Source organism: Strongylocentrotus purpuratus, unplaced genomic scaffold, assembly GCF_000002235.5.
Source record: "Strongylocentrotus purpuratus isolate Spur 01 unplaced genomic scaffold, Spur_5.0 spur5_scaffold_16, whole genome shotgun sequence".
In the NCBI taxonomy this organism is placed as follows: domain Eukaryota; kingdom Metazoa; phylum Echinodermata; class Echinoidea; order Camarodonta; family Strongylocentrotidae; genus Strongylocentrotus; species Strongylocentrotus purpuratus.
In genome coordinates this window covers 3,047,982-3,068,025 of record NW_022145601.1, presented here as the reverse complement: position 1 = coordinate 3,068,025, position 20,044 = coordinate 3,047,982, and the positions used below count along the sequence as shown (strand labels likewise).

The 20,044-nt window shown below is 36.8% G+C and overlaps 1 protein-coding gene across 4 annotated transcripts in view; it reads right to left on the bottom strand.

The window, feature by feature from the left end:
- Nucleotides 1-3,684: 3,684 nt before the first annotated feature.
- LOC594063 (kazrin) overlaps nt 3,685-20,044 on the bottom strand; it is a 32,667-nt gene continuing 16,307 nt past the window's right edge. The window contains exons 3-15 of one of the 4 annotated variants that reach the window (XM_030986539.1): nt 19,061-19,178; nt 18,164-18,373; nt 17,371-17,678; nt 16,085-16,319; nt 15,786-15,800; nt 12,698-12,910; nt 12,063-12,265; nt 11,391-11,503; nt 10,605-10,839; nt 9,860-9,961; nt 9,126-9,292; nt 7,926-8,061; nt 3,685-6,771 (exon numbers count right to left, since the gene is read on the bottom strand). In XM_030986539.1, coding sequence (XP_030842399.1) covers nt 6,634-6,771; nt 7,926-8,061; nt 9,126-9,292; nt 9,860-9,961; nt 10,605-10,839; nt 11,391-11,503; nt 12,063-12,265; nt 12,698-12,910; nt 15,786-15,800; nt 16,085-16,319; nt 17,371-17,678; nt 18,164-18,373; nt 19,061-19,178 — 2,193 coding nt within the window. In that variant the 3' untranslated portion in view covers nt 3,685-6,633. The remainder of the gene's footprint in view (nt 6,772-7,925; nt 8,062-9,125; nt 9,293-9,859; nt 9,962-10,604; nt 10,840-11,390; nt 11,504-12,062; nt 12,266-12,697; nt 12,911-15,785; nt 15,801-16,084; nt 16,320-17,370; nt 17,679-18,163; nt 18,374-19,060; nt 19,179-20,044) is intronic. The other 3 variants (XM_030986540.1, XM_030986541.1, XM_030986542.1) reach the window with 3 other exon arrangements.

The window sequence follows — 20,044 nt, the reverse complement described above, 5'->3', positions numbered from 1 at the left end:
TCAGGGAGTGTTCCACCATTTATACTTTTGTGAAGGAGAGTTTAATGAAAGAGTAGTTACTTCAGATTATATTCAAAACATTCAGTATTCCTGTGTATGAAGAACAATAGCAAGAGATATATTTAAAAGATTTATTTAGTATGATCAAGAGATACATGTACGTGCTACTACCAAAATCTTCTGCACACAATCATCACCATTCACCTTGCAAACTTTGAATGTGACATCGTCATCGTAGTCAACATCGTAGTGGTCATCGTCGTATGCTGCCTGTTTATGGAAAGTCCACTGAAATTTGTCTTACATTATGTAGTCAGTGCCGTTTGCATTCAAGTCTATACCAAATCATTTTATGTTATTTTAAGCATCTTTAAGGTGTTGCTGGAAACTTTTGCTTGTTGTGATTGACACTTTCTTTTGTATGTAGTTTTTCATTGGAAATGATGTGTCTGTTCACAGCATGTAAAATATACAGTTAATAACCAATGATTGATGTTCAGCAACCATTAAGGAAAAAGGATAACAGCATTATCATTTTGATGTACATGTCTTATTCTAAAATAAAATAAACAATATGAAGTCATCACTGTAGCCATAAATAGCATTTTGAGAGCACAGACTTTTGCATGCAAATTGAGAAGTTTGATCCCCCCTCCCCCTCTCTAAAAACAGAGATAACAATGTCATTGCAATCATGCTGATTTAAATTTCAACCAATACAACCACAGATTTAAGCTACTGATCTCTGGGATAATAAAGCAGAAATCCCTTGTGGAACTGATCTTTCTTTCAGATTTTTGATAATCAAAACGATGATACTTTATCCTCAAACCTTTAAAGTATATGAAACTGTATTGTTGATAAAATGTTAACTGCAAACATATTAACCAGATATTGATATAGCCATCTGTTGGGCTTCAGAATATATATCACTAAAGCAAATGAGTATTTGATATTCAAAGTCATGTGAGCTTGACTTAAGTGATATGAATTAACAAGACATTGATTCTGTAGCCATTACTTTGAGATAATTGAGGCACAAGCTAAAGAAATCTTACCCTTGCAATAGATTTAAATATACTATTTTGTGAGCTCCTGCCCTCCCATGTAATGTATTCATCTGCCTAATGTGTGCGCTTCAATCTGTTTCCGTCCTTTCCATCTTTTACCTGTAATTTGTTTTCCGTTGCCATGGAGAAGACAGCACCTTGGGAGAATCATTTCTATTGGACATTGATTTTGTTTGTTCTGTCATAATTTTCCGGTCAAAGATTTTGTATTGTAAATACTAGAGAATCTACACTGAGTAGAAATGATTCAATTAAAGTTGAATGAAATATGAAAGCTAGTTTGTGTATTTTATTGTTGCATGTATTTATTAAGTATTGTTTTCACTGGTGGACAGAGGAGGAGGAGAGAGGAGGAGGAGAGAGGGGAGGAGAGAGGGGGAGGAGAGAGGGGGAGGAGGGAGGCGGGAAGGAGAGGATGGATAGTTCTGTGACATGCTCCATCGACAAAGCTCCATGGTCAGCATCCTACATTAATCATATTATCAAATAAAATTTGGAGTGGACTTTAAAAGATTATTATTATTATTATTATTAAGTTAAACCCTGGACCAAACCTGACCCTCAACCGAACCCTAAACCTAAACCTAAGCTAAAACCCAATTCCAAGCATCGCTGATAAAACAAAGCCTGGAGCAGTTTTATGTCACAGGGGTATACATGAATGTCTGATCATCAATGAATATTGGGGACAAAAACAGATGAGAGAGGGTAGGGATGGAGAGGGGAGAGAGAAAGAGATAGAGAGAGAGAGGGAAGAGAGAAAGAGATAGAGAGGGGGAAGAGAGAAAGAGATAGAGAGAGGAAAGAGAGAAAGAGATAGAGAGAGGAAAGAGAGAAAGAGATGGAGAGAGGAAAGAGAGAAAGATAGAGAGAGGGAAGAGAGAAAGAGATAGAGAGGGGGAAGAGAGAAAGAGATAGAGAGAGGGAAGAGAGAAAGAGATAAAGAGAGGAAAGAGAGAAAGAGATAGAGAGAGGGAAGAGAGAAAGAGATAGAGAGAGGGAAGAGAGAAAGAGATAGAGAGAGGGAAGAGAGAAAGAGATAGAGAGAGGAAAGAGAGAAAGAGATAGAGAGAGGGAAGAGAGAAAGAGATAGAGAGAGGGAAGAGAGAAAGAGATAAAGAGAGGGAAGAGAGATAGAAAGAGGGAAGAGAGATAGAGAGGGGTAGACAGAGAATCGCCTTCTTTCTGTAGACAGAGAAAGAGGGTGGATGGTGAGACGATAAAGAGAGGAATGATGGGCATGAGAGATGGAGATGCAGAAGGATATAGAGAAAAAGGAAGGAAAGAAGAGTTGTGACTTTACATAAAGCTTTTTCTCATCCTTGCTTTGGGTCACACTAGTCCTTCTCTTTCTCACTCCCATATTTTACTGGGTTTTGTCTCTCTTTTTGTAAATCTCATTTTAAAGAATTTTTTTTCTCCCAATTTGTTCAGTTTCCCAACCCCTCTCTCTTTCTACCTCCCCTTCCCACTCCATCTCTCTGTCTCAATCACAATCTTTCTTCTCTCCTTTCTTTCTCACTCGTCCTCCCCTCTCATCTGTCTGTCTGTCTGTCTGTCTGTCTCTCTCATTCATAATCTTTCTCTCTTCTTTCTTTTGCCCTCCCCCTCCTTCCTTCCCCCTCTCTTTAAGCAATCTCAAGCACTTGTCTACAATGCCGCTTCCTTTCCTTTTCCACACTATGTAAATTGAATTTGCCTAGTGAGAACATATCGCATGTTGTATTAACACAACAACAAGGTACTGATATTACTAATAAAGACATATTAATGTTTGTAATTGCCTTCAGTAAAGATCAGAAGAAAAAAAATAACACTGGACGTCTGTAAATTCATATATCAAATGCTGAATTCATGTTTTATTAATATATATATATATTTATAGATCTTTATATAAATCACAAACCATGATCACCCACATCATAGTTTCTTCAAAATACATCTCTTTAATTTCTCTGCATTCAATTAAATCTAGAATTCATCCATCACTCATACTCTCTCTAAACAAAATCAATTATTAGTATTTCATTTTCATAAGGCAGTATCTGCTGCTTGGATTACCAATAAATAATTAGAAACATGTAAAACCAGAAAATGTTGCAAAACAAAACTTCATGAATCATTATAGCAGCCACTACCCATTATGTAATTCTGTGATTTGCAAAATTTCAGAGCTGAAATTTGCCAGTTTTGGGTTTTACATCCACTCATATATATGTTCTGCTGTAGAGACAGAAGGGTGTATAAAAGCATATGTTTCAATGCCTTTCTGGTTCTAAGCAGAAGTGGAGGAGGAATTAATTTATATCCAACATTCAAAGGAAAAAAAGAGAGACATCAGGTAACAAAGAGGAAGTAAACTTGGATAAAATGCATAAACATGACAGAGATATTAAGAGCCAGTCAAGAAATTTCCAGATTAAAGGGGCTCACTAAATCGGATAAAATTGAGAAATATAAAGCCCCCCCCCCCCCCCCCCCCCCCCCCCCCCCCCCCCCCCCCCCCCCGAGGTTTGAATGACAAAAAGTTAAAGGAGTAGCATAATTTTCAGAATGCTGTGGGTGGGGGAGAAATATTTTTCCTCAAAAGGGGAAAGACAAATGACCCATCATGTTTTGCTCGACTTTAATTTTCCATTGTAAAGGTGGGATAAAATGTGTCAGACATAATTCTTAAGCTTCAATGTCTTTAGAAGTCTTCAAAATAACAATTCTAATACAATACTATGAGATGATGAAATTTGAAACCAAACTATAACTCTACTCAAAAAGAAAACTTTCCAAAGTGCAAAATATACAAATACATTTCATAAAGCTTGCTCTGTTTCAAATGAGAAGATAACCCAATGAAACTTTAGTCCTGATTAATAATCTATAAGAATCATGAACTACTTTTCAAAATTCAATTCATGCACTCACAATCATTTTTTACACAGAGAAGAAAAGAAAAATATTGCCAATTTACAAACATACACCCCAAAATAATTAAACACTTGCTGTCGGCAGCTGTCGAAAATCATGATAATGCATGATTTCTACATCAGGACAGCATACACCAAAGTTGGTGCACTTTTGAAAATAACCCAAATGCATTTGCTCTTTATACATACAATGTATAAAGTCCCATTAATTGAAAATGATGAACCCCCCAAAACAAAACATCTTCAACACAATAGGAAAAAACCAAAACAAATTGTATGAAAGCCATTAAATGAAAGAAGGGAAGGATACGATGAAACAAAATAATGCTCTCTTTGGAAAAGAAAAAGAATGAAATTGAATGTTAACATGACAAATGAAAGACCATTTGAGGAGGATGCATTAGAACTCGGTGATCGATCTCTATCTCTCTCTCCCCCAAAAAAATTGGACTCTTATGTAATATCCATCTAAGGATGTATTTTACTCAAAACGTCTCACTTATTTTGGCTAACCATTTACTTGCTACATTTATTGCTTCACAAACTCAATCTCAGATTATACCTCGGTCTACATGGGAGTGCAGAAAATCAATTTCATAAGAATGAAACAATCTTTTATCAAGAAAACGAAACGCGTGCTTTGAAAAAACAGCTGAAATTTCAGCAGCGTCACATAAACCAAAAATTATAAAATCTTGTGCAAAAACATGTGCATGAATCTCTTCAAACAGGTAAAAATAGGGGTGACAAAATATAATTCCTTTGACTAATGCTGCTTGAAGTGCTCTCTTCATTTACTACAATGCATGTGTCTGTAAGTGTGTCCGTTTCTTATTTCCTTGGCGTATGAAATTTTCAATATCAAATAAAGTATCACCCCTTTCAATATGGATCATCATTCATAACAGGGTGTACAAAAAAAAGGTTTTAATACAATAATATTTCGATATCACAATGTCAAACTTAAGACGTAAATTGCACATAAACATAACTCAAAATGCATCAAATTCACATAAAATCTAGCAATGCTGAAATGTAACAAAATATATACACACAACTAGCATGTTCAACACTCACTGTATACTGACAAATATTCGGATGGTTGTCAAGAAATCAAGTATTTTTAAACGAGACATGAGGGTAAGTAACTTGTAAAGTGTTAAGCGAGTGCCATAAGTTTTTGATTGCTGACTTTAATAGTTAGAAATTCAAGGTTCAAGATTCAAGGAAAGAAAATGCAAATAATCGCATATTTTATAGTTCAGAGAAGAACTTTAAAATCAAAATAATTCTATCTCGGTATCAATATTAATTCTATTTTAAATTTAGACATTTATTTTCAAATGAATTAACATTAACCAATGCATTTTCTTCAATCTCATACCTTCTAGATGCTTGAACCAATCTTTACCCCCCAATGTATTTTCAAAAAATAATATACATCTCAATGGGTCTCCATTGCTTAAGCCATCGGCTACCAAATTCTCCCAGTCTATTAGATTAAATACAGGCGATGGGTTAGATATATCCAAAATGTTTGTGACACCAGGTTAAATTCCAGCTTACACTTCACTCATCACACTCCATTCTATTTTTGGCAGTCAAAATACAAACTCACTCATCCAACAAATATAATACTCTGAAAATTATTATTCACACAAAACGACTCTCAACAATGAACTGCATAGATGGTAATCTCTGTATATGTACAGATGAATTAAGTATCTGGATCGCAAGTCTAAGAGATGAAAGTAGTATTCAAATTAGACATTTTGTCTAATGAAACACCTGGAGATGAAGACTATGAATACATCCTGAGATAACTAACATGTATCTAAGTTTCTTTGGGTGGGAGCACATACATGTTCATGTAGGCTATAAGTCCAGGCTATAAGTCCAAGATGATAGTTTGTGCCATGATCATTCCATTCCTACACTTATCAATGTAATTCATACACATGTAGGTTTGGTTTACCTGACTGCTAAGAAAGTATGTGTATGCTTGTAAGCAAGCAACCAGAGGACCGACGGCTTTAAGTCCTCTCCGAAGGTTGCATTCAATATGCAAAACTGAAGACAGATTATCATTCAATAACACCAGAGCTTTTTTATTTTGTGTATAGTCTCCATGATCATCAAAGTGGCTAACGGCTTTCAATATCACAGTTTGCAGAATGCCTTTTCCTCTTACTTGCTTCTCTCAATAGGGTGAAATTCTTTTGATGGCTTCAGATCCATTCCAATTACATGTATTTCAAATTCATATAAATCATTTAGTGCTCCATTTCCCTTTCTTTTCAGCATCTTCATACCACTGCTATATCTGTCACATCTCAATCGCTGCAATCTTCAAATTGGCAACTATGAATATTGTTTCCATTTCTGCTCCGCTCTTCCATAATGCAGCACTACCCAAGTTCCTCCCATCTTTCTTTCCCGTTCCAAAAATGCAGTCATCTTCTTACTTTTGGCAAGTGTTTTTAAATTCCTCCTGACTTTGTCAATAGTTTGTTCACCTCCACACAAAGTATAGCACAATCTGGAGTCACTCCTAATATCCACATGAAAGGCAAAATAGGTCTATAGGTCAGCTATGGTATAGTCTTTGCAAATTACCACATGGCGAGTCACAAGAGGGAGCCCTATACTATGGTGCTCTCTTGGGTGAATTCCTGGCTGCGTGATTTTGAGCGGATTTGTTCTGGCATGGCACCAAAGGTCGAGCCGTAAGTGTTCATATCCTGACGAAGCTTCCGTCCGAGAGCTCGTCCAAGTGAGCCCTGATAAGAAAAGAAGAAAGGAAATATGTTCAAGATTTTGAAAATAAGGGAAATTTGCGTTTGGGTACTATCATGAATTGGGATATAAAAGGCTGTTAGAAATAACAAGAAATGAAGATTTGAAACTACACAAACAAGGTTTCCCACCTGTGTTTTGGGGTCATTAATAATATTATCAAATCACAAAACCATGTCATCAACTTAACGCAACAATCATTCCAACACTGCACAAACAAACAAACTAACACATGCATACACAAGGTTTAAAGGGTCAAGGATTTAAAACAGAAGTTTATCACAAGATGTTATATCAAAATAATTCTTCATGTCTTACACTTCAGATTATTGATGCAATTTTACTGTTTTTTTTTTTACTTATTCTGTTGTCTTAGACCATGCCCCTTACCCTTATGCTCTCCAAATACGAAAAAATGTTTGTAAACCCCCAAAAAGCCAACTATTGTGCTTCAAATTCTCGTAAATGACATATAATTTTCTCATTTGTTGTACATGATTTGTTCTTTTTAAATCACAAAGACATACTGAAAATCCTTCTTTGGGGGCTCAATTTAATTCAGTTCAATTCAATTCAGAAAGAAGTTTACAGCATCACAAATAAATGAAGATATTAAACCCTGAAGCTATAAGAAATATTTTCTGAAAATAATCTTTATTCATTCTACCAAGATTAAACTTCCTATTCTGCCTTAACCTTTAAAGGCATCGTTTAACAATATTAAATCTGAGATGTATGGCCTTACATGTTATCAGTGTCTGTGAAATGGTGTAATTTTGAAGCCCTAAAAAATTGGGCTTCAAACTGATCATGAAGTGCCTAAAAAAGTAAAAAAAATCTTTGAGCGACCGGTTATCTCACCGTTACTCATTTCCCCCAATAGACTGTAGTGTTATAAAAACCATTAGGAAAACGGAAAATTTTGATTTTGATTTCCAATCATAAATATCTTGATAATCAGACAGATGATCGGCTTGTAAAAGGTCATGGGGTTCCTGACTGACCTAAAGGTTTATAATTTTCATTGCAGCATGAGCTAAATCCAGGATTTTGTTTCATAATCTGAGACAATGTTATCGAGTCATTTTAATGTATAATCCTAGAGCTGGTTACATCCCTTAGACAATCATTCACTCACCCTGAATGTGGGTTTACTCCTGCTCTCTCCGTTACTATTATACGACCTTTGGAATCCTCCTCCTCCTCCCAGAGCCCCAGCGCTGGCTCGTCTGTGTCTCGCATCCATTGTACCATTGACTGGCTGTAAGGCAGCTCTGTATGTTAGTCAGGGAAGGAAAGACGTCACAACAAATAATTTCACTGGATCACACAAACAAAGCGCATGCAGTACTTATGGACTCATGGTTGATAAATACATTTTCGGAAGACACTCCCCAAGTGTTATCAAGCTAAGAAATGTGAGAGGCAGATACACCCATATTTTGTTCATTAATTGAACTCTCTTTTTCTGATTGTTACTGGAATTGAATCACTGATGTCTACCTAAAGTTATACTGATTTAATTCACATTTTTTCCTGTTTGTGTAAGATAATTATTTGATAAATGACATGTCCACCTCCCAATAAGCCAGAAATAAATTCATTCCTAAACATCAATAGGTGACAATCACTATTAAATGACACTGTAACTCTTCATAAATTTCTTCTGTCACATTGTCTAGTCTTGTAGTTTAATACAGCACACTGCAATTTGGCAGCCATAAAACCATGAAAGATCTACACATTGATTGTTACAGAGACCAATTACAGAGCATTCCTTTAAAGCCTAATCCACACCAGGCAGTTTGAACACAGCACAAGACATGTCCAGCATGCATGAAGTGACGGAAAAGTAATGCACCTCAAGGTTATGCATCTTCCAACAAATTCATTTTCCCATAAAATCATTCCTCTTTTCTCAAAAGGATGAGAACAGTTTTTTAGGTAGTTTATTGGGGTGGATTTTTAAAGAGAGTTTTAAGGCAATTCTTTGACTTAAAAAAATTAAAATAATAATATTGGATATCTATATAGCGCACATATCCACCATGCATGGTGCTCAAGGTGCTCCAACTATTACCCCGGTTCTGCTAGGCAGCCGATTTCGGCGCTCACAGCATTCAAGGTATTTCTCCCTAATGGTACCAATTTAACACCTGGGTGGAGAGTGGCAATTGTAGATTGATATCTTGCCAAAGGACATAAGTGCTGCGGGACTCGAAACCGCGGACCCTGTGACCCACAGTCCGACCACTTATCCACTAGACGACAACACCTCTACCTCTCTCTCTAAAAGACTCTTTATGGTATCATTTAAGAAGAAGGCTTTGAGACTGACCTAGCTGGTAAGACCAATGCATTGAGTTCTGTTGTGAGATGTCTTCTGATGATGTTCTTGCTTGATGGGATTCCTAGTGCATTGGCCATGGCATCAGAATCAAAGGAAGGTTCTAGAACCATCAGGGCACCATGTACCCCACTGTCTACCAGGTTCTCTGCATACTCCTGAAGAAGCAAAGATGAGTGAAAGAAAGCAAACTTGTAATTAATACATATCCTATAAATGTAAATTATGGAGCAGATATCGTTTTCTGATACTGGGACTGAAACCTAAAATATTTCGGAGCACATGTCATTTTTGAAAATGAGACAGAACTTACATGTACCATGTGAGAGTTTACAGTGGGGTGGTGTTGAAGAGCACTTATCTATTTGCATAGGTTAACATGATGCTGTAGTATACACCCATGTATTTATTTTGCCTATTTTCATGAGGATAGAGTCAATTTTTTGTTTTTTTGTTAATGGAATATAAATATGTGATGTATCAGAATGGAATACACAATAGATAGATGGGAGAAAAAACCTGAATAATGAGGAATTAAATGTCATAAAGAGAAGGAGACAGAAGAAAAAATCTGAGAGAAACAGAGAGATAAAGAAAAAAGGAGAACAGATAAGGAAAATGAAGAGAAGAATATTCAAGAGATACACTATTGAAAAGAGAAATACCAAGCCACAAACATTCATATGCATCAAGAATGTACAACTACAAGAGGGAGTAGTACTTACATTGAGGTCTATTGATCTGGCCCACTTCATGACCCTCCGTGTAGTCCAGACTAAGGGATCCATATCAATGTCCTCACTTTGTGTTCTTCTCTCTGCTAGCATCTAAAGAAATTAGAGAACATATACAAAAATATAATTTAACGATATCGAAAGTAGGCAAGTATTCAGGACAAAATATATATATACCACCTACCCAGACAATATATTATATCAAGACACTCTATCATGCATTCTTGTGGTACAAACTTCTGATATAGGGGATGCACCAATGCAGTTTGAAAGCAGAAGTTATCATCAAGTTTACCTTCAAGACCATTGGGAGCCTTGTGAATGTTGCAACTAGTGAGAGTATACTATCTGGGCCCCATTTCACAAAGCCTTTTTTCAATGACGAATGACAAAAATCATTGACAAATCTGCTGATAACCAATCAGAAGCAAGAATTTCACTAGCTTATAACAAAAACTGTCATTTGACACTGATGACAAGTTTTGCGAAATGGGGCCCAGATCTCATAAAAGCAGGACTTTATGACAGGAAACTCTATGGAATATAACATATAGTGGATAATCGGGAGTGGAGAATGTTTATACATTATGTACGGATAAGCCTGAATCCGATGACGGGGGTAATAGTATATCTGTAAAATGCTTAGACACATTGTTGTATTGATGTATTGGGCGCTATATAAAAGCAGAATATTATTATTATCATTATTACTGCAAATACACCTCTAGATGCTTACCACTTTGTGGAACTTGAGCATCCTCATCAGTTCGATGGCATGCAGGAGACTGGCTTGGTGGAACTTCCTGGTGACCTTGAGGTATTTCTCCAGGTCTCTCTTGTTCAGAGTGGACAGGACTCGACCGTCCACTCTCTCTGACTCAAAGACCAGTGAGTGCTGGGCCAGACCAAGGTCATTCAACCACGTCCTGGCTACCCAGCAATGGTCAAGATCAGCTGCTTTGGGAAATTTGCTGCAAGAGAAAAAATAAAAAGAGGTTTATTTGATAAAAAACGTGCAAAGAAGAGCCTCCAAATACAACATTTTTAAGTATACAGTAGGTTAACGGTTGAACCATGTGTGAGAGAGAGGGGGAGGATTGGAGAGTCCTGAAAAGGACTGCCGGCAATCTTTCTTTCTGAAGTGTGTGTGGAGTCCTGAAAAAGACTGTTGATAATCTTTCTTGAGCTTATAGTTCTAAAGAGAACTATAGCGCCGGTAGGAGAGGATGGGTAGTAGGAGTGGCTCGATGTTTCAAACAGGTTGACTATCCGTCGTCAGGGTAGTCAACATTTTGAGTTTGAGTTTTAATGTTTAATTTAAGATCATCATCATTTATGTGAAGGGTCATACTCGGGCTCTGAATAGAGCTTCAGATGAGCATATCAGATACGCTCACAAATACTAGCACAAGACTGTACACAGACACAAAAAACATTACACAAATAGAGACAGGTATACCGACTGTGAAGGTAAGAATGGAGTAAGATTGATCAAGATCTCTAATCTATGGTTGACACTCACCAATCACTAGGCACTTTGTTCTGGTCGATGGCAAGCCTGAGTTTCCGTCTATGTAGCACGTTGGTTACACCCATCCCTGTGTCTAACTCACTGTCTGAAAGACCCAGCAGAACCTGAACAAGATAAATCAACAAGAGATATACATTGTGATTATTATACATGTAGACCAAACACAAAGGACTTGAGTCTATTCACTGAGCCCTGTTTTATAAGAAACAGAAATGTGAAGGGTATTACACTTTAAAGATAAAGTTGAGTTATGGTCATGCGATTGCATTGTGAAAGAAACGTTGTGAAATCGATCAGAAAAGGTTGATCATCCAGCAGTTAAGTATTGGTGTTTACTGCAAGGTTCTGGAATCGTCAAAATGATAAGAAATTTGGTCTTGGTGAAGTTACAAACAATGTACACAGAAAGATGTGTATGGGACTACACGAACACATGGCGTAAAAATCCTACCCTGGATTTTTACGATGTTACATGCCATATTTAGTCTAAAAAAAAATTGTCATCAGTGACAAATGACAGTTTTTGTTATAAGCTAGTGAAATCCTTGCTTCTGATTGGTTATCAGTAGATTTGTAAATGATTTTAGTCATTTGTTATTGAAAAAAGGCTTTGTGAAACGTGTCCCTGCTCTCCAAGCTCAAATACCTAGATGAATATCTTACCTTGCCACTCTTGATGTTCTCTGCACATGCCTTGCTGTACTGTGGAAGGCACATAGTCAGTTCTAACCAAGCCACCACCATGTTTGCCTTCCACTGTGACATCGGGGTTGACTTGCATTTCTCCGCCAGTCTTGCTTTCTCCTGTTCATCCAGGGAGAAGAGCTCCAAGGTGCTGCTGTGCCGCGAACTTGAGAGATTTGTGTCTGTGGAAGGAAATAATAAAAAGAATAATAAAAACATTACTTATAAAGCGCTTACCACCGAAGTCTCTAAGCGCTATAACAAACAAAATAGACTGATAAACAATAAGAAAATGTACAAGCACACAAGTGGTTATTAGTTTTAAAAAGCTAGCTGCACTGTAACACCTCCAAATCATACTGTATTCTGTATATACTCATTCTGAAAGAAATACTGAAACAAAGTAAAACTCTAAACAACCTTTGGAAATGACTGAATAACCGATAATTTAAGTGGCGTTGAGATATGCTAAGACAAGGAAGCTACATGAATCCTTAATATTTTGAAACATACATTGTAGTACCAGTGAAAGAACATCATTCTTTATTATTTCACCTAAGCAGCATCAACATAATGTACTTGTACAATGTATAAATTGAACCTGTAGAACTAACCATCAAATACTATTTGTTCCAGTGTTGCACGATTCTTCTTGCCAAATATCTTGGAGAGCGAGTTGAACTTCTTCTGTTTTCTCTTCTTGAAGCGTTCCCTGGAAGAAGTCACTGAAGCTGTTTCAAGGTTGCATAGTTCCTCAGAAGACCTGGAGAGCTGCTCGGCCGGTGACAGCAGGAACTCGCGGCTTTCGCTGTCGGCTGAAGTATTATCTTTATGGTTTAATTTGGGTTTCATGTTGTTTTCACAGGTAATAATGTTCATTTAAAAGTAGTTGGGGCATTGACGTACACATGTATTTGGAATTGAATGGGTGGATTTATGAAAAATTTGATGGATTATTTCAAATAGAGAAGAAGACAATATAAAATCATATATCATAAAATTAAATGAGGGAACAGTTGACATTTTGAAATGTTTGGAATTGAAATGTAATACCCGTTGCATATTTAAAGGTTGAAACCACAGGCAAGTTTGATGATTTCAGGGGATTATATTGCACATAGATCACACCACAAAGCATTGACACAAGTTTTTTGAGCGAAAGTTATTCACAAAGAACAAAGTGAGGAGTAAAGAAAAGACCCAATTTACAGAAAAGGAACATATGTTGAGATAAATGGAAGCATTCAAAAAGAGGTGTGTTGTATCGAGATAGAATTTGAAAAATTTGGGATGGATCCAGAAAATGTTGATGTTGGTACGAGAGTGGTAGATAAAAGATGAAATGAGGAAAGAAAGAAGACAAACAAGGTGTAAGTACAAGTGCAAGAACAATGCAGAACAACAAAGCAAACATAACATGTATTTATCAGAGAAAGAGAGAGAGAGAGAGAGAGAGAGAGAAAGAGCATGTTAGAATCATGTGCGATAGAAATAGACAGAATATAGGCTAGTTGAGATTTTCTGAAACATTTAAAATCACTCTGCCTGATTTTGGTCAAGTCAGATAAAACAATTTTTCCACAGACTAGACTATTTCAATTTCTCCCGTTTAGCTCCGACAGACAAGTCATTCTGTTGGAGCCAGAAGATCTTTACTCATATTCTACATCAAAGGAATTAACACCCAAGTGGCCTTAAGAACACAACTGTCTGTATCACATGTGTCCCTTTTCAAACAGATGCAATTTGTCACTTGGTCTTTGATTGTTTTTTAGCTTGGAGTAGAACAATGAGATTTGCACACAACAGTAGCAAGACAAGCAGCAGTGCAAGTAACGACACAGCAACATACAAAAGGAAAGTAGCAAGCAAGTTCCCAGTGGTTTTATACAGGAGAAACCTTCTTTCAACTGACTGAATAATCATTAAACTGTAAACAGCAACTATTTTTCATTCAATCATTTATTTTTTATTGTATTTTATTATTTTTTGGGAGGAAGGAGGGGGATGGGGCTTTGATAATAATTGATCAAAAATAGTATCAGACAGGAGTAATGTCTAAAAGAACATATTAAATTGCAAGCAAGCACCCAAGCACCTTCTTTTCAATGAGCAACACTATGTGAACGGAAATGTGAATGAAAGTATGAAGTCTTTGACTTGTATTGATCTTCATCACCAAATTAATATTTCCAGAAGTCAAAACCACTTCATGATTCATTCAACAAACCATCACTATGTAATGTAAATGTTATGCATTTAGCATTGATTTCATTCAAGTATTCTGGACTTAGAATTTCATCCATGTGCCCCAAAGTATTCTCTAAACTATATTTGACATTTCAATATATGCTTCATATTTATATGCTTTGATTCTTTTAATTGAAATGATGAAGACATATAGACTCACAAAAGCTGTTTGTGATGTATATATCATCTGTTGGGGGGGGGGGGGGGGGGAGTGTTACTCTATGTGCTCAGATAATGTAGCACAAATAGGGAATTAAGTGAGAAAGAAAATTTGCTCCCCATTTTGCCCCAAACAGCTTCCTGAGCTTATCACTTTCATTGCATTGTCATTGATTACATTCAGTAGTAAGCTGATAGGATAGAGATAAACCCAATAGGATCAAATGACCGATGAGTCATTGATAATAAGTATCCATTGCATTCACCATCAAACCCATGAGTTATCGCATGATTTTTGTTGTTGATGTGTCGCATAAGACTTCACCCTATTTATAAGTCACTGCAACCAAACATAAAGAGATTTTTTATATAGAGCATGTGCACTTCTAAAGTATTTTAATTTGAATTCGACCTTTCATGATTATGAAACTAGAAATGCATTTAATTTCCACTTACCTCAAATTAAAACAACTTTAATGAAAAAGTCAATATCTTTCGATGGTCCAAAAATTTGGAATTCCATTCCAATAAATATAAGAAATTGCAGAAGTCTTCAAACTTTTAAACGAAAATATAAAATGTATTTAATTGAATCCTACGTGCTATAACTCACCAGGCTCTTTACCCCCCCCCCTTGTTTTCCCTCTTTTTGTCATGCTTCCAATCGTACAACAATTAATTTACCTTTTATTTACATTATACTGAGGGATGGGCTCTAGCATAAGGACCACACTCCTTTTTAGCTCATCCCTTCACTCCCATTATGTTATGTTATTTTGTTGTTGTTGAATGTATGATATTTTATGTGTGATTATTCCTCATTTAATTGTATATGTTCTTGTATTTTTTTTAATGATGAGTGTAAATAAACGAACTTGAACTTGAACTTGATAAGCCTTTCATCAGTGTATTGTCTGTAAAGCTTTTTAAAGACTCATGATATGACCATTGACTAAAGTTTCTTTCAAGTATTCTCATATTCGGTTGAAATAAATATATACACCGCTCATGACATAAGGGAAGCTTTTCATGGCACTGCCCTTTATCATATCCCCAAAGCACACAATCCGATCTAAAACCATTTGAAATACCATTAATTTAGACCATTTTGCATGAATCTTGCATTTCCCAGGTTACAAAGGCCAGCGGTTCAATATTCTTTTTTGTATGAACTTAAATGAATTTGAATAGATAGATGCGATTCCGCTTAGCCCAGAAAAAAGCATGCTGTACAATGCATATGCCAAATCCAAATGAGTTTCGTCCAATTTTTGCGAAAATTTAATACACTACCTGAATATTCTTGAACTTTTGGTGAGCAAAATCGGTAAGTAAGAGAAGGAATAGAAAAGAAAAAACTTATCAATTCTACAAGCAACACCTATCTGCCATAATTTATCAATTTCTCATAGAAATATTGTCATAAAATGAATCTAAAAATAGATTACTTTAATTGTTTATCTCCCTGTAATAGATGCAAATTCAGCCAGCAGTCCAGATTCCTAAAAATGTTATGTCGTGAAATGCCTTTAAAGTGGAAGTTTGAAGTAGCTTAGTTTCTAGTTTCATGTTCATTTCCTTAAGATTCTCACCTGAAATGAAAGAATGTGTATTGCGGCCGCTACGAGCCGAGAGGGGTGGGGTTTCTGGAAGGTCCGATCCTGCGTTGCTGACGTCCCCTCCTTCAGGGCCTTGCGAGATGACGCTATCTGAACCAATGGAGCCGTCTCTGCAGTGGGAAGCTAGCACCATGGAGTCAGTCACACTGCTAGAGTTGCTCAGCATGATCCGAGGGGCATTCCTCTCCGATATGAGTTGTCTTCTCACCTGATGATTGGAAGAATAATGGTGAGCATTCTCAAATATTTACTCATTGTGGTGATTATGTTTGTATTACATGTACATGGATGCTACGAATATGACGAACATGAATTTGCAATAGATGTAATTAACAAAGGAGTCATACGGCTGACTTAATACAAGGGAAGTTAGGTTAATGATTGTATGATGCACACTCCAAGGTCAATTAAAAAACACAGTTTATATTCAACCCTCACCCTGGACTGGACCCCAAAACTATGCCTAAGCCTAACCTGAACTCTACACATAGCACAAATCCTATCAGAACTAAAATGAAATCATAACCAAAGCCCAAACACTACACATCTTTGATGAAATAAAACCCACTAAAAATGTCTTAACGCTACATAGACTCTCTTGATATGCCCCAGTACCATATCTTTCACTCTTTCCCACCTTCGCCAAAGAAATCCTAGATTAAATATTGCCTAAGCAATATTGGATAACGTTTAAGAATAAGTGATGATATGACATGACCATTTCTGTCCATTTTTTGGACATTTTCTGTCCCTGTTATTTTTCAAGTCGCCCAGGAACCTATTCTTTACAAGCTCTGCTTTTCTATAGGTTCCTGCACATTTCACAGTTTGTACTTTTATCTGGGTTTCCTTTAAATGATATTAGTTGTCAAACAAATGTGATGATTACCTTGTCAATTAATATAATCATTTTGTTATATTATGAAACAATATGTCTTTTATGTACATTTTGTTATCTGTATTATTTCTGCATGTGAAATGTGAAATCAATAAACTCAACTCAACTCAACTCAACACAACGATGACATGGCCACAACGGGGCGTTGTGGCGTGCGCCTGTAATCCAGCTAAAAATGGAAGTTACAAACTGATTCAGCCGAGGACACAGGTTCGAAACTGAGTCACGTCTTTCGGATTGTGACGTAAAAGGTCGGTCCTCAGACGTAATTTATCATATCTGATTGATACAGGTCTGTAAAAACCCAATTACACACACACACACACACCACAGTACACTATGTTCTCTTCTCTTCTCTTACCTTCTCCAGTTCTTCTTCCAAGCATTCATTCTCCTTCTCCTTCTTATCCAGTTGTTCCCTGAGCGCCACCGATCTCTCTGCCGCCTCCCTCGCCCTCTTCAGGATCTCCCAGCGATCCTTCTCCACCTCCTCCTTCTCTGCCACAATCTTATTGAGGCTGGCATCACTCTCTGTCATCCGTTGCTCGTAGTTACGGATGAAGTCCCTCATCTCTTCTTCCTTGGCTTCCAGAGTGCAGTAGAGCTGCTTCATCTGGTTCAGAAGGTCCACCTTCTCGCTCTTTAGCCGCTTCCTATCTGCTTTCATTGCTGGAGAGAGAGAGAGAAAGAGAGAGGATTATATTGATTTATCACTGACTAGAGCTTAACAGTAAGGACTACGTCATACACATGAGGTTTGATTTTATGATAAAACATTTCATTATTGACTCTCAAGAGTTTATAAAGTTAAAAGAGCTTTCCCTGGCTAATGAATAGCCATTTCCATTATCTACAGACAGTTATAATAGATAACTCATGTTTTTTTTTTTTTAAGTATCCTCATTCACCTCAGCCATTTCTAATTATTCATTTCTTTCAAATCGCAAGCATATATGCAAACAGCTAAATCACAAGGAGATTGCCAACTCTGACAAAACACAGAGAACTCTTCATAACCCTCCACAAGAATTCTGCAGGATAATGTTCACTGCAATTCTATAATCATGGGATCAAAGTAGACAATTGTTTAAAAGCATGTTCTTAAAAAAACCCTGCAAACTTGCAAGTTTATGGCTTAAGCCAAAGACACCAACCTGTAAGTGCTTCCTTGGCCCTTGCTAGCTCATGCTCCGTCTGGGTAAGCTGGATCTTAAGATCTTGGGCATTGGGGACCTCATCCTGGTCTTGCTCCAGGATGTGAGCATCATCCACCTGCTTCAGAAGACACTTGTTCTCCATCTCCAGCCTGGCACACTTGTCTTTCAGCTTCTGCAGGTTATGCTGATCCTGCTGCTTCTGCCATTCTGTCAAAGGTCAAAGAGGATCATACAAGAGAGTTAACCAACTGGTTATTTATCATCAACTCTCAACTATCTCAATGAATTTGATCCAATGAGTATTCCACTGAGACACTGCAATTGAACATCTAAGTTGTCCATTGTCTATTCATAAAAACAATGAAGAGAACTTGACTGGTGACACACTTCTCTAGATTACCCTCCCTCTTTGATGGGTATATCAAGTATATGTATAGAAAGGAGTATGAAATATATTCCTCATCTTCATCTCTATCCAGGTGAGAACTGTTCACTCTCTTAGTTCCTGCAGTCAATGGCAGTACTGTTGGTTCTTCTTCTATCAAAGTGTTATGTGAGAAAATGATCTACATTGCTGGTGATTGTATGACTGACTACAATAATCACAAATAACTAGCTCTGCAAAGATTTGCAACTATGGATAGGAGCAAGAAATATATTTTAATTTAATTTCTATCCAAGTGAGAAACCTTTCTAAAACATACTGTGTAGCAACTTTCATCCGGGGGTGGGGGTGGGGGGGGGGGGGTGGGAAATGGGAAAGGGGAAGGGCGAAGGGGAAATGGGAAATGGATAAGGGGGATGGGGGATGGGGGATGGGGGATGGGGGATGGGGGATGGGGGATGGGGGATGGGGGATGGGGGAGGTGCAGTGCAAGCCAATCTCTTTCTTACCTTTGTTATCTTGGTCGTTGTCGGGTGTGGTGGGGGAAGAATCGGTACTCATGTGACTCAATCTCTTGTTGGTATCAGCAAGCTCTTCTCTTAATGAATCTACTTCATGGTTAGCATTCTGTAAAGAATTAAAAGAACAAACAGATAAAAGAGGATTTAGTTTTCATTTTCATTTATTTCCACATCAAGATAAAAATAAAAAATTATAAAAACTTCAAAATACAAACATAAATGATAAGATATCTAAAGTGGGAGGATCATGAAAAGCACATAAAATGACAATTACTTTGATACAAAATTTACATAAAATTTCAAAGAGACACAATATAATGATTTGATACATCATACTTTAACCTCCACCTCTTTCATGTATATGGTCATCTCACATTTGCACAGGAATAATTTGACAATGAAACCCTGGCTAAATTCTTCAAACTTGATTCTTGAAAGTTCATTTGTGGTATTATGTTCATAAATATGGATTCAAGGCTGGGGTGATATAAATCAGTTCTATACAATGAATATTATATTCGTCAATAAAAAGCTCATAAAAACTAATTTATTTTACATGAAGGTGGATGGGTTTTAATGACAATTCTAAACAAGGAACAATACAATTAATGTCAAGTGGTTAAGATAAGAATCTGTAAACAAACCACTTAACTCCTTTGGTATGTTTGGTTGTCTACGTAGTTAAAGTTAAGTATCTCCACTTGTACTATGATAATGTAATGGATTTGATTACAAATAAAGTTAAAATAGGGTTTGAATATAGGATCATTATCTGTGACATCATACAGGGCAGGCATGACTACCGTGACTCAGTAAATGTCAAGTCAGAACAGCAGACTACAGACACCCCAATGAATAAATCAAATAATCATCAATCAAAAAGGAGAGATTCTTGGCACATTATCAATTCTAAAATTCAGGCAGAAGACTGCATGAACCCTCTAGAAAATCACATGACAGGAAAGTGGAGCT